The sequence below is a fragment of the Scyliorhinus canicula genome, chromosome 7 (assembly GCF_902713615.1).
Source record: "Scyliorhinus canicula chromosome 7, sScyCan1.1, whole genome shotgun sequence".
In the NCBI taxonomy this organism is placed as follows: domain Eukaryota; kingdom Metazoa; phylum Chordata; class Chondrichthyes; order Carcharhiniformes; family Scyliorhinidae; genus Scyliorhinus; species Scyliorhinus canicula.
In genome coordinates, this window is record NC_052152.1 from 169737659 (window position 1) to 169753225 (window position 15567).

Here is a 15567-nt window from a genome sequence, read left to right on the forward strand (position 1 = left end):
TCCTTACAAATCCGTAGGTCTACCCAGTGCAGAGCATGGTCCGATATGGTAATTGCTGAATATTCTGCCCCCACCATCCCAGCCAGCAAGACACTACTCATGACAAAGAAATAAATTCGGGAATACAGCTTATGGACATGGGAGTAGTACGAAAACTCCCTCGCCGACGGCCGGCTAAATCTCCACGGATCAGCCCCCCCCATTTACTGAATTTATGAAGACAACCGATCCAGGCTTGGGTCCAGGACTGTGTTAAAGTCCCCACCCCCGCCCCCAATAACACCATCCTACCACCTAACCCCTGCTCTAATCTAACTGTATGAATCCCTGCCACCTGGCTTCCGTTGACAGGCCCACCCAGCTAGCCTGGTGGCTCCCCACTTCGGCGCCAGCGCATCTCTCATCCTGGCTCCCTTCCCCTCGGCCCATCCATACCACTTAACCAAACCAGCCCCGCTTAAACACATACTCTATACAAGTCAAAGACATCCCCACAATAGTGCAATTTAGATCAAACAGATAGAGATAAGAAGTACCAGGCACTCTCAGCCCTTCCCCTCCACACACCGAAAAGGATTGCAAGAAATTCCCCCAAAACACCCATCATAACCTCACCTTTTTAGCTATTTTCTTTTTTACTCTCCCCTACCAAACCTCCAACCCAACAAGGGACCCCAAAAAGCAAACATTGAGGGAAACCACGTAAAAGAACAAGAAAAACACCGCAACCAAAATAAATCAACCTAAAAAGGTCGAAAAAACAAAAAGAACAGACCCAACCATGCAGGCATCTCTCAAAGCAAGAGAGAAACAAAACAGACTTAAAAGTTCTACCATGAGTCCTCAGCTCAGAGCCAGCCCTTGCTTCTTAAAGTCCATCGCCTCCTCGGGTTCCTTAAAATAGTGGTGCTGGCTCTCGTACGTAACCCACAGACATGCCGGAAAAAGCAGCCCGAATTTCACCTTGTTCTTGCACAAAATCTCCTTCACCTGCCTGTAGCCTCCCCTCCTCCTGGCCACCTCAGTGCTCAGGTCTTGGTAAACACGCAGGGTGCTATTGTCCCAGCTACAGCTTTGTATGCTCTTGGCCCATTGCAGAACCCACTCCTTGTCCAGGTACCTGTGGAACCGGACCACCATCGCTCGTGCGGGTCCTCCTCGTCGCGGCTGCCTCACCTGCACTGTGTGTGCCCTGTCCACCACCGGCGGGCGAGGGAACACCTCGTCTCACAGCAGCTTCTGAAACACACCCTCCACATATGCGGCGGCGTCCAGGCCTCAGCCCCCTCCGGGAGGCCAACAATTCTTACATTCTGCCGGCGAGATCTGTTGTCCAGCTCCTCTCGCCTTTCCACGCCTCCGAATCTCCACGTCCACCACCGTTTGAAAGTCTGCCTGCTCCTCCACCGTCTTCGCCAGCTTCTGGAGCTTCTCAGCCTGATCATCCAGCCTTTTTTCCAATCGGTCCATCGACTTCTGGGGCGGCTCCAAATTATCGCGCTTCAGAGCCAAAAAGCCCTCCTGCATGGCCTGTAGCAGCTGCTCCATTGTAGGCTGGGCAGTCGACGCCTTGCTCTGGACACCGGCCATATTGGTCTCTCTCACAGCCTCCACTGTGCCCTTGTTTGACCACTTCTTCTGCTGTTTACGGTCCCTCCGGCTTCTTAAGTCCATACAACTCTGTATGGGTTCAGTACCTGAGTACTATTGCTTTCCAGTTCTGTGCTCAAAAGCACAAAAAAGTCAGGGGGAAAGGTCCAAAAGTCCGACCGAAACAGGAGCTACCAAATGTGCGACCTACTCCCTCATAGTCGCCACCGGAAGTGTCAAACCTGAAAAGTTAATGCTGTTTCTTTTTATGATTTGCTGGGACATTTTCTGTTTTTATTTCAAATTTCCAGCATCCACAGTATTTTGCATTTGTTCTTCCTTCTCTCGATGGCTCAGTTCCACATTTAACAGGGCCTTTATCAATAGGCCTATTTTTAAACCTATCACCCATCAGTATGACATGTCCAAAAGTTTAAAGCTGTAATCTAAACCCACTTCGCTATTTAAAATCTGGTTCGATGGAGTAAATGTTTCTAATCCTCAAAGTGAAGTTGCCTGGAAACAGTGGTAATTGGTTAAATTTTCAACTAAAAATCACTGAGTCGTTGTCATGCGGTGAAAACCCATCTATGGTTTAAAAATGTCACACCTAATAATCTTCACCAAACTCACACCTTACATTCATTTTCAATTTCAGTGAAATATGAAGCTGATGAAGCGCAGTTCAAATGTCTCAGAATATCAAATTCAGATTTAGTTTCAAACCCACTTAATCAAAATACCCACATCGCCAATAGAGCCAAATACTCAAGTCCGATAAAACCATTTGTCCACTGATGGCTGTGACAGTCATTTTGTTAGTTGTGATCAACTTTTCTTTTCTGAAGGGATTTTTTACAAGCAGCAGCGCTTCCACTTGATGAATCTGCTTTTGACTGTGGCTGTTGACTCGTACCTTCCGATCCATCCAACCATAATGGCAGATGGTTCCTAGGTCTACAATAGCTTGTATTTACGCAGATTTAGTTGTACATTTGAAAGCATCTTTAAGGTCTTCCAGTTGGCTCAGTGAACAATTAAATGATATGGTGAGGCAAGAGCACAAACTGACCAGGAAATTCCCAGGTTTAAAATCTGTTATCTATGAACAACTACATATTTCTGATGAATTTGCTGCAGAGATACAATGCATGGTTTATTATTCCTAGTATGAGGACAAGACAACAGGTGTTATTACAGTAATATTACAACAGTGCTCCTGGTCCCACTGACCATTAAAAGAGGAATGTTCAGCTTCATAGGCAAATATAGAGGGAGAAAATTATCCAATTTATATAAACACTATTGCACAAACTGCCTATCAGTACTCACCATCAGGTATGAAGATTACCCTGTGGAACTTTCCGCCACTGGCAACCATTGGATTCAATGAGGATATCAGTTTAAAATTTGAATATTGCACGCAGCTTTTGAAATAAATATTCATTTGTGTACCTTGAAATATTTTTCTACAGATTATTTCAAAGAAAGGGTGCATGCGAATCAAGGGCAACAAAACTATGCTCAGGAAAACCAAACGGAAAACATTAATGTGGAAAAACCACAAAACCTTTGATTATCACCAAGTCTTTTATTTGCAGCCAAAAACCTAATTCTGTCAGCGAGTAATGAAATATCACAGCAAATCACCCTGAACAAAAATATATTTATTTTAAAAAATAAATTTAGAGTACCCAATTATTTTTTTCCAATCAAGGGGCAATTTAGCCTGGCCAATCCACCTGACCTGCACATATTTGGGTTGTGGGGGTAAAACCCACGCAGACACGGGGAGTATGTGCAAACTCCACATGGTTAGTGACCCGGGGCCGGAATCGAACCAGGGTCCTCAGTGCTGTAGGCAGCAGAGCTAACTACCGAGCCACCATGCCACTCATACAAAAATATATTTCAACTGCTGTTCAGTGATGTTAGAGCTGGCTGGCTGGCTGTAGTACTGCAGCTCAAGACCACTGTCCCAAATAGATAACACAATCCTTGATTTTTGTAAAGGCCTCAAAGTTAGCTAAAAATCACATCAAGATTACCGAACAACAAAGGGCAGCACGCCGGCACAGTGGTTAGCACTGCTGCCTCATGGCGCCATGGACCCTAATGTGATCCCGGCCCCAGGTCACTGCCTGTGTGGAGTTTGCACATTCTGGCCATGTCTGCATGAGTCTCACCCCACAACCCAAAGATGTGTTAGGTAGGTGGATTTACTACGTTAAATTGCCCCTTAATTGGGTGGGGAGAAAATTTTAAACGGGAAAATAAAGATTGCCTAACAACCTGCTAATCATCTTCAGATGCCACTATGAAGTCCTCACTTTACCCTCCAGCAGCACCGCCTGTGTGTACTGACTTACTGCACTTGGATGTGAAACCATTACTGCCGACAATCAGGGACATCAAAACTCAGCCAAATGGAGGGGAAGATGCAAGTGAAAACAGGCTATTCCTTTTCAAACACATAAATGTGGAAAAAATACCCTTCCAGATCTCCCAAAATTTGAATCAAAACTGGTAGAACTTAGTAACAAGAATTCCTCCTAGTCTATTCATTGTGAGGAGTGACACAGTGCAGCGAGGGAACAAAAATGTATTACACAGTACAAAAATAAGTAAAGAATTAAACTCACCAATATAGGAAAAAGAGAGACAAGGATTCATAAGTCTTCCTTTAAACGCAAAGCAAGAGGTGAAAGGTACAAGACATGTCCATTTGCTTGGCATCAATCCAAAGCAAAAACACCAACAAATCTGATCAGTAACATGTTTCCTTTTAATTGAAAATCAAAATTTCTACGCTTACAAGCCAAGTGTCAAGCCTTTGTTAGATTAACGACCGGTGCATTGACCTAATCAGTCACATTCAGCATTTCATCCAAATTTCTACAATTCATCATCTGCAACACTTGGATAACTGCATGGAAAAAAAGGTCTCCCATATCAAATGCAAAATCAACCATTTATCTTCTTACCAGAAGGGATTTAACAAGGATGTTTTCAACCAATCTGAAGTCATTCCGCAGCTGTTTGTTTTTGGAGCTGGTCCCTTCCATTTCTTCATCAGCATAAAAGCGAAAAAACTGGGATTCGTCCTTAAATTCGCTTTTCTCAAGCACTGTTAAAATTTAAACTGAACGTGAACATCTGCTTTTTCCCCATTCGGCAAAAGTTACCACACTATTCTGTTAAAACAGGCATTTTCCCAAAATTACCATCAGCATAATTATAGAGCTGTAATTAAATTTTTCTATCAAGAAATTACTAATGTTACCAATAAAGAAAACTCAACAAAAATCAAACATCCATCACAAATAACTCGACAATATGTTTGTCCACACTGTGAACTACGGAAAATAAAATGAAATATATTTTAAAAGATGTGGAATGGGCACCTTCATTTATTTTAAATTAAAAATGACTTACATTCTCTTTGACTCAACATCCAAACTCTCCTGTATACAAGCGTCAGTTGTTTGCCAATCATCAAATGAAATTTCTTCCCACAAAAATTTGGGGAATGACAATTGTTTACAATCAAGAAGCATCAATGACTCGTGAGTCACAAAAAAAAATCTGCTCTAAGATTTGGAATATGCAGCTCCCCTTCCAATTGGCTCGATGCTGATTTTCTGGGTGAGGTCAATATTCGGTCTGAGTGCGGGAGGGAGAGGTCATGTAACAGTCAATATGATTACCAGCGTGTATTATTACACTGTTTGCGGAATTCTGGGCTGATCAGGTTAATACCATGCACAGTGCCATGATCCCATTGGAAAAGGAATTAGTCAGTGGCAACAATGGGCATGCAGGAATGTTGCAAACAGTTACCAAACCACAAAGTTTCACAGAGTATCGTCAAAATTCTAGAGAGAAGGGGGACACAATGTACATTTCTTTTGACAAGTATGCATAATTTGAGAGGTCAACTTGACAGGGGATGTCAGACAAACAAAGCCCATACAGCACCATGAGAGGATGCTCCAGTTTATGAACCAAACATGGTGTGTGATGATTTTGTTTGAGTTCTAAGTCAAGCTAGAGAATTCAAATATCCGGTCGTAAGATAGCAAAAATGGCCGTAGGCAATGCCAGGAACAAAAGGTTATTCAATACACAACCTCCAATCGTCAGTTTCATTCGTAAGCATTGCTATCTCCCAAGTTTCTGACTGAATTCTTGGATTGAACATTACTGAGAAGATAATTAGACGCCTTTAGGAGGAAGAGGGGAAGGAAAAGGCACAATACAAAACCTACCTCCCATTGTTCTTCAACACAACTGGGGAGGTCAATTGAGACAGGCAAATCTTTGACTGGTAAAGTAAGTAAGTAAAGTCACCATAGTCCCAGATGACCATAGGCTGCTTTTCTCTCTGAGGGGGGAGGAAAAGAGCTGACTGCTGGTGATTTAACCGGAGGATCACACACCTCAGGCAAAGGGCAATGTTGAGAATGCGGGCCTTCATGAATACCCTCATGATTGACTGGTATGATCCAATTAACTTTTTTTTTGTGGACTGGAGTGGGCAGTGTTGGGCGATCAAATTATTAAACATGGAAAGTCTGCAAAGACCAAAAATGAACTGCAGGACACCTTAAGTATTGACTGTCAATGTGACTATGAATAATTCCCAGTCATCACATTGAAATTACATTTGAAGAAAGATTTTTGCGTTTGTTTGATTACCATGATGCATGAAGCCATTATTACACAGTCCAACGCCGAGTGTAACCGCTTCCTCTCTGGTCTGGCAGTCGCCCTAGCAACAAAATGACATTTTTACACCTAAAAAGATTTCCTTTTGAAAACAACTGCTTGTGATTACAAGTCTAAATTTAGAAGGTGCACTTTGTTCTGAACAATAACCTTAACAGAAATGGCAAGGGTCTCCATTGAGGTTTCAAAATAGAAAATATGGAGCTATGAATACTTGCAAAGGAAGTCAGGACAACAAAGAACCAGTCTGGAGGCAATTATCTAAAGTTCAGTTACAACCATGGTACTAGCCATAAACAAATGACTTCAGATAAAAACAGCTGACTTACATTTTGGTTTCTGATGAAAAGTTTATTTTTAAACAGTAGACACCCAGATTTTACAGCAGTGCCACAAACAGCCCTTGTCTTGAGCATGAGGCCAGTGTTTTTTTTAAAAATCCCCTCCGCATGTTATCTGAATGATAATGTCTATTTCCTGGAGAAATCAGAATTTTGTAGAAAACTAACTTATGGGCACAAAGATAACATTTCGCTATTGATAGCTAATTCTGTCCAATGAGTATAAAAGGATAACTCCACTTTCTGTGAATGTCATGTCAGAAAGAGACTCGCTATTGGATTTTATTTTTGTTTATCATTCTTCATCCTTTCAAGAGACACAGCAGAACTAGGCGGCAATTAAAAGTACGGCTCCCTTTAGTTTAGATGCACAATGATTACTTATGTCCCACACTCACTGTAAAACAGCGGCTAGAAGCATACTTGGTCTTGACCATGTGTCTGTGAGCATAAGTTGATTTATTACTTAAGCTGCTGGAACACAGTAAAACTACTTTCATGCATACTTATTTTAAAAAGTGTGATCCTGGTCATCCCAAACAAGGTGAAAGTACCAACTTTCTAAACATTGGTGGATACACAAGTACCTCTGTGAAGTGCAGGAAAAACTGAGCAAAAAAGCCACACCACAAGTCACCAAAACAGTCTTTTGTGTGAACTCAGATCCATAACAATTTCCAGATGTCAGTCTTGAAGCCTCAGACAAGCCCCGAGCCAGAAACGGAAAAGGGGAAAATGTGAAAGGTTTACCCTGGCCTCTCCCTTCTTGACAGGAATGAAGCCTGGGAATAGCCAACTGCCCATCTCATTGCTTAAGAACATGTAACACAAAGGGAGGGGGGGGGAATGAATCCAACATTCACAACTTACAACTTGTACTAGGGATGTCGAAGACTTGCGGGCCAAATTGGTAGCAGGTGAAATTAATACTCACATCCCTCAACCAATGCGACACACCCAGATGAGCAAGCAGTGGCACAGAGTCCAATTTAGAAAGATATTCAACTCTCCTGCCAGCTGAATTTCACCCTGTGTGCTGCATTCCCATAGCTTTCAGCATCTACTCACTTGTAGGGTTATAATCCCCCAAAAAATAACCAATCATGATTCCACAAAAGTGTAAGAAACTAGTGAATAGTTTATCTAGTCCATTCTCTCGAGGGAATTTTCTCCCATTGGCATGGTTTGCACCATGGCACTCCCACACTGGCCGCACTCATGAGTAAGAACATGGAGAGCCAAGCTGTTCCCAGTCAGTAACTAAGACACTGAAACTGGACATAATAATCCAGATTTTGCTGGAGCATGCCATCTCAATGTAGACTCGGTTACACTTTTGAGCTCATTATTTAGTTTAAAATATTACAAATTGCAAGGCAAATTTTTTCTACAAGTGCAAACTGACAACAGGGCATTTTGCACCTTTATGAATGATCAATCAGCATTTCATCACATCAGCCAATGAGAATTACAAATTGAGAAAGAAACAGCAACAATGGAGATTAACTAAAATATAGATCACAATAAATAAAGAAAACTAAATATTGGATTAAAATGGAGAGAACAGAGACAAAGGAAACTAAGAATACCTAACAATTATGGAATCAGATTAAATAGTTGCAACTGTCCCTCTCAAGCAATGGTGTGCCATTAATCTTGCCACCATTTTAGCTGGTATTATGAATCTGGTACTATGTCTATTTGATTTTCCTTCTCCCTCAACTCATCAGCTTTCCCAATGGACACTTGATAACTTGTGGGAACTCTCCCAGGGTTAACTTGAAGGAGAGCCTGTATCCCATCATTCAACAGTTAACAGTGTGCTCCAATGCCAGTCCTCATATTAAAATCAGAATTATTTTATTGAGAGCAAGATACTTCAATCCCCGGAGCACTGAAATAGAGTAAAAAGTAATTGTAACAAAAAAAAAGGCACAGGTTGGAACAGAACATCTATCTTGCCCGCTGTCAATTATTTGTTACCTGCATTAGGAACCAATCGACCAACTTGCTTGCTGGTATCACAGACTTATAGGTTTTCAGGTGGTGATCTCGGTCTCTGCATTTAATACAAAACAAGATCATTTATCTTTGAATCGTTCTGCATTTTATTCACATCTGTAACAAAATTTCACCAGCACTGACTAATAAATTTTCCTTCAAGTTGAAAAGTAATCAATTTATTTTAAATATTGATGCACTCGAGATTAATTGCATGGTCCAAAACTTCACTTCGCAGACATGCAATTAGCACTGTTTTAAAATTAAAATCAAACAGCAAATTGTAAATCTGTTAGAAATCGCAGTGCAAAATATGCCACGATGTAAGCAGGGAAGTCAAATTCATTAGAGACCCGAGACACTTGGCTCTCCAAGGTTCCAGGTTTAGTGAAAACTCTACTCCTGCTGTAACTTAAACTGCTCAGTAAATTGGATCCAAATCAAAAACTATTTTTCTTTAGAAATTCAAGCCATTTGCCATGTGATCAAAAAGAACTGCCATTTCTCCGCAAAACATTTAAAATATCTGAGCAGGAGAGTGTCAAATGATGTTTAGTGAAGAAAATATGTGGGGAATTCATGCCAATGACATTTTCTCTTCAGTTTGATATTATTTAAGGGAAAATAATATTCTGTTTATATATTACAGAGAACAGTTTGTTTTCTTTGCGAATTAAATAACACTAAACGCCTTGTGGACCTAACATGGTTTATAAAGAAAAGCTTCCTGTACCTAAAGAATGGTCTCTACTTACTGAATTAAAAGTCTTTGCCAAAAGAAAGACTCCAGCACCAATATCCTACTGCTTTGACCCTTGGATAAGTGAAGGGATTTTTACTCCGATGCACAAATGGTCAACGTTGTTATAGTTCAACACATATGACATATGCTTTTTTTTTTTTAAATTTAGATTACCCAATTATTTTTTCCGATTAAGGGGCAATTTAATGTGGCCAATCCACCTACTCTGCACATTTTTGGGTTGTGGGGGCGAAACCCACGCAGACACGGGGAGAATGTGCAAACTCCACACGGACAGTGACCCAGAGCCGGGATCGAACCTGGGACCTCAGCGCCGTGAGGCGGTTGTGCTTACCACTTGGCCACCGTGCTGCCCCATGACATATGCTTTAATCATATAAAAATAAAGCATCGATGACTTTGTTTCATTAGCTCCACACCCAATAGTCATCCTCCAATTTAGCTGTAATTTGGGAAAAATCGCATCTAATGGCAGACACAATTCATCCAATTTGTTGCAGCAGTACATGTTTGATGCTCAATGCTTGTGAAGAAACAGAACAATTTAAAGGCGAGAAGACCTGACAAAAATGGACTCAGACGATTAGCTCCAATTTCTGGAAAATGACAATATTTGAATGATGCAATCGGAATCAAAGATGTTAACAGTCTGCGCTTGAATCGCATTGTGAAGCAGTGGAAGCATTATATCAAGAAATTGCACGGTATTATCAATGCACCATACTGGGAGTTCTACTCAAATAAATGTCACATGCTTCATGACGTTTGGATGTTGCATTTTCATGCGCTAAAGTAAATTTGGAGATGCAAAGAAATTCTCTAATTTGAGGATCGTCTTTAACAAAATTGAAAGATGGTTTCTTTTCAAGCAATGATTGACAGACACTCATGCGATCAGCAATAAATACTGAAAAACGCACAACTTACTTTACCACAGGAATGAAGAGGCAGTGCAATCGACAGTACAGTCTCACACCCTGTCAAGAAAAGAGTAGGATCATTTATATGCCAAATGGTGTGCTTCCCTTAATTTTATTCAGCAATCTATAATACTCCATCTGTATCCAAAAGTTGCCAAATGGGCTTATTCCACAAGCTCATTCAACAAACAGCATGCAACTGCCAGAGGCTGAGAAAGCCTATTTAACAAAAATGCCACAAAAAGAGCAATACCTTAGACATGATGTCTTCCATCTCACTTCTAGGTTTGTAGGTTCCATCATCATACCGGAATCTGTACAGTACCATCTCATTTTTGAAATGGTGCTTGTCAGAAACTGGAACACAAAAATTAAGGTGACATAATACACCATCATTTACCCATAAATCCCAAAATGACTTTCAAGTCGAAAACACTAAAAATGGAATACTGGTGTATTTGTAGAGAATAAAGTTGAATCTCTTGGAATAACATTGCAATTTAAAATCCACTGCCTTTTTCTTTTAAGAATTTTTAAGAATATAATCCGTCTTCATAACATAGGTTAAGTAGAAGTGGTTGATTTCAACGGGAAGGATAAGGAGGTTGCATCCTACTTGGGTAAAGCGAAGGTCGTCGTAGTCCCAGGTGACCATAAGCTGTTTTTCCCTTTGAGAGGGAGAGCGGATTGGTGGCGATTTAACCTGAGGATCACCATACCTCAGGTGAGGGAGAAGGTTGAGAAGGCGGGTGTTCATGAATAACCTCGGTCGGTGCAGGAATTGAACCCGCGCTGCTGACCTCACTCTGCATCACGAACCAGCTATTTAGCCTCATGAGCTAATCCCGCCCTCACTTGGGCAATAGGAGTCTAAATGAGTGGAGGTGCAAAAGGAATCTAGAGATTCAGATACACCAGTGCTGAATTAGTGATTGGTTAATAAGGGCATTAAAAAAAAGGCAAACCAAGCACTGGGTGTGAGGGATAGAAGTGAAAAGTGACAAATTTGTTAAACTTGTACAGAATCATGGCCAGATTACGCCTAGTTCTGAATACAGTTCTGATCTCCAAATTGCAAAAAGATATAGAGGCACTGGAAAACGTGCAAAATATTTTGGAAGGAATATATCTGAACTGAGGCAATATAGCCATCAGGAAAGGCTGACTAGGTTGGGAGCTTTGCTCAAAGACAAAGGCTGTGGTGATATGTAATATAGATATTTTGTAAGATAGTGCAGTTGTAAAATAATTTCTCCATTTCTGCCAAGTCCAGAACATAGGAACAGGAATAGGCCATTCAGCCACTCAATCCTGCTCTTCCATTGAATGGGATCATGGCAGATCTCAGATTTAAGGTTAACAACTGATCTAGCATCAATTGCCATTTGTGGAAGAGAGTTCCAAACCTCTACCACCTTTGAAGTGCTTCCTAACATCTCTCCTGTATGATCTGCCCTAATTTTTACACTATGCTCGGTAGTTCTGGAATCTTCAACCAGCAGAAACAGTTCATCTTTACCTACATGTTTTTTTTCTATTAATATCTTCAAGACTTTGATCAGAACTCACCTTCACCTTCTGAATTCTAGAAAAACAGGCCTAATTTGTATCATCTCTCCTCTTAACCCCTGAAGTCCAGATATCATCTTGTAAACCAAGTGCACTCCCTTCCAAGGCCAAAATATCCATCCTAATATGTGGTGTCCAAATCTGCTCACAGTACTCCAAATGGAGTCTCACCAGGGTTTTGTAAAACTGCAGCATAATGTTGGTGTCTTTATACTCGAGTCATCGAGATATAAAGGCCAGCATTCCATTAGCATTCTTCATTACTTTCTGCACTTGTTCATGGCATTTTCAAAATCTATGGATCTGAACCCCAAGTCTCTTTCGACATCCAATGAGATTAGCTTCATACCATCTCAAAAGTACCCCAATCTACCATTTTTCTAGTCTAAAATGGATAACCTCACACATGCTTACATTGAAATCCATCTGTCACAGTTTTGCCCATTTACCTAGTCTATCAATATCCTTTTGTAATTTTGTGCTATCGTCCACAGTGTCTACAATGCCACCCAATGTTGTGCCATCTGCTAATGTGGATATATGACTTTCTATGCCCTTATCCAAGTCATTAATGAATAATGTGAACAACTGAGGCCCTAACACAGATCCCTGTGGGACATTACTAACCACAGAACTGAATCATAAATATATTGCCATAAATAAATTCGAGGGGAGACTGAAAAAATATCAACCAAAATGCAGCAAGAATGTGGAGTGAATCAAATAAAATAATTGGATTGGTTAACGGGACTAGCACACATGCAAGTAAGGAGATAGAAGACAAGCACAAGGGAGAAAAGAATCGAGAATATGCTATTATGGTTAGATGAAGCTTGGCGGGAAGAGGTTTCAATGGTACATTAACCACCAATATAGATCAGTTGGGACAAAGATCTCATTTTGTACTGGAGACAATGTAATTCTGTCCAAGTGAGAAAATGTATGTTTCTACCCCATCCATCCCTATTAAAACTGTAGTTTACTCATAAAACTGTATCAGTCAACAACTGTGCTTTAAACAAAAAAAAATTGTTTGGTTTAACATAGAAATATGTGCACATCTATTGACTGAAGGAAATGGTATCATTTAGACTAATTTTCAAAAAATTAACTCGCCATGGCACTAGTCTTTGATTTTCAATATTAAAATCTAAAATATTCAACAAACCAGCTGATCTATCCTACCTCAGAGCCATCTCTTGGCTACATATTGTGAAGGTATTAAACCAACTTAACATTTTTTGGATTTTCAGAGTGATGTTTCAGGTAAAGTAAAGAATCTCAACTACATCACTTTGTAAAACTACAATTTGAATTTATAGGTGGTTGTTAATTTAGTAAAAGGCACCAAGCACATCACAGCAGCATTATTAAATCAAATTTGACACCAAGCCAAATAAGATAATAGTTGGACAAATGATCAAAAGCTTGGTCAAGGAGGTGTGTTTTAAGGAGCCCCTTTAGAGGAGGAGAGAGGGGAAGATAGATGGAGAAATTTAGACAGAATTTCAGAGCTTCAGGCTCATGCTTATTCATAAAATTTACAGTGCAGAAGGAGGCCATTCAGCCCATCGAGTCTGCACCGGCTCTTGGAAAGAGCACCCTACCCAAGTCCACACCCCCACCCTATCCACATAACCCAGTAACCCCACCCAACACTAAGGGTAATTTAGCATGCCCAATCCACCTAACCTGCACATCTTTGGACTGTGGGAGGAAACCGGAGCACCCGGAGGAAACCCACGCGCACACGGGGAGAACGTGCAGACTCCACACAGACAGTGACCCAGTGGGGAATTGAACCTGGGACCCTGGCGCTGTGAAGCAATTGTGCTAACCATTATGCTACCGTGCTGCTAGAGACATGAACACCTTGAAAGAATGCTGAAAGTCATGAAGCCATGAATGATGGAGCAATGGAAATTGAAGATGCACAAGAGGTCAGCACAGAGCAGCGCAGACATCTTGCCAACTTGTGGGGAGGCAGAGATAGGAAGGGATGAGACAATGATTGGATAGTAAAATTGATCGCAATGCTCTAAATTTAAAGCCATCATCTATAAATCAGTAGATCAAAGAACAAAGAAAAGTACAGCACAGAAACAGGCCTTTAGCCCCCCCCCCCCCCCCCCCCCCCCCCCAAGCCTGCGCCGACCATGCTGGCTGTCGAACCTAAAACCTTCTGCACTTCCAGGGTCCGTATCCCTCTATTCTCATCCTATTCATGTATTTGTCAAGATACCTCTTAAATGTCACTATCGTACCTGCTTCCACCGCCTCCTCTGGCAGCGGCTTCCAGGCAACCTCTACCTTCGGAGTTAAAAAGTACTTTCATATCAGCCATTCCATTATGTAAAGTTGCTCCTCTCTTGCTCCATGTTTTTTTTTTATTTGTTCATGGGATGTGGGCATCGCTGGCTGGGCCAGCATTTATTGCCTGTCCCGGATGACATTCAAGAGTCAATCACATTGCTGTGGGTCTGGAGTCACATATAGACCAGACCAGGTAAGAACGACAGATTTCCTTCCCTAAAAGACACTATTGAACCAGATGAGTTTTTGCGACAGATGACTGGTTTGATGGTCATCTTTAGACTATTAATTCCAGATTTTTTTATTGAATTCAAATTTCACCATATGCTATGGCGGGGTTCAAACCTGGATCTCCAGAGCATTACTCTGGGTCCCTAGATTACTGTCCAGCAACAATACCACTACGCCACTGCCTCTCCAACATTCCTCGGCAAGTCAGCGGAGGCAAGATGACTAACCACCAATTACACCTAAATAAAGAAAATGTATTCTAAGTTCGGAACACTATGTGCAAGTGAAAGGCTTGCATCTCTCCCTGCCCAATGGTGCAATTGCGTCAGAAGTATTGAACTTCAATGTCCTCACTTTCTTGCTTCTACAATTATTTGGCTTTAATATCAAGCTGCCAATTTTTTTGCTTTTGTCCAAGCATCCCCATTAATATCTTATCTTCGTCACCTATAATTGTGCTCCTTGCCCCCCTGTTCCCATCTAGTAACTTTAGAATATTGTTGAATACAACTACAGATAGTGACTGATCTACCTCTTTCAGTCCCGAGAAGAGACAATATTTCCATTTAGCTCTCAATTATTCTTCAATCCAACATCAAGGCTGGTAGAAAGCTCCTAGTTGGATCAACAGTACCCTGTTCTAGTACATTGTGTGGCTTTCACTGGAGTATAACCAGTTGTCTCCTTGTGCACTCTTGGCAATCCCTAGATACAGACTAGAAAGAGTCAGCTTCTCTGGGTTGAGTGGAATAAATTCCCTATTTTCTTTCATTCATGGGATATGGGTCTCACTGGCTAATGCAGCATTAATCTTTCATCCATAATTTCCCTCAAGAAGATGGCACAGAACTGCCTTTCTTGGTCCATAGGGTGTAGTTACAGTCGCAGTGCTGTTGGGAGTGACTTTCAGGATTTTGGCGAGTTTTCACGGTCCACATCAGATGAACAGCAGCTTTCTTTGTCAATTTCTCAGTGGCTTAGCTTGGACACTATAGGACAATTATGGCTTTTGGCACATGTCAGAAAATGGCTTCCAAATGCAAAACTACCTGTAATTTCTCACCACTCCCTTTGTTCTTTACAGAGACAATCACAGTCATGAAATGTCTCA

General features: G+C 41.2%; 1 protein-coding gene across 1 annotated transcript in view; it reads right to left on the reverse strand.

Moving 5' to 3' along the window:
- prex1 (phosphatidylinositol-3,4,5-trisphosphate-dependent Rac exchange factor 1) overlaps positions 1-15567 on the reverse strand; it is a 273537-nt gene that overhangs the window by 111553 nt on the left and 146417 nt on the right. The window contains exons 12-16 of the mRNA XM_038803244.1: positions 10597-10700; positions 10351-10400; positions 8643-8718; positions 6289-6361; positions 4575-4717 (exon numbers count right to left, since the gene is read on the reverse strand). Of these exons, the coding sequence (XP_038659172.1) occupies positions 4575-4717; positions 6289-6361; positions 8643-8718; positions 10351-10400; positions 10597-10700 (446 nt within the window). The remainder of the gene's footprint in view (positions 1-4574; positions 4718-6288; positions 6362-8642; positions 8719-10350; positions 10401-10596; positions 10701-15567) is intronic.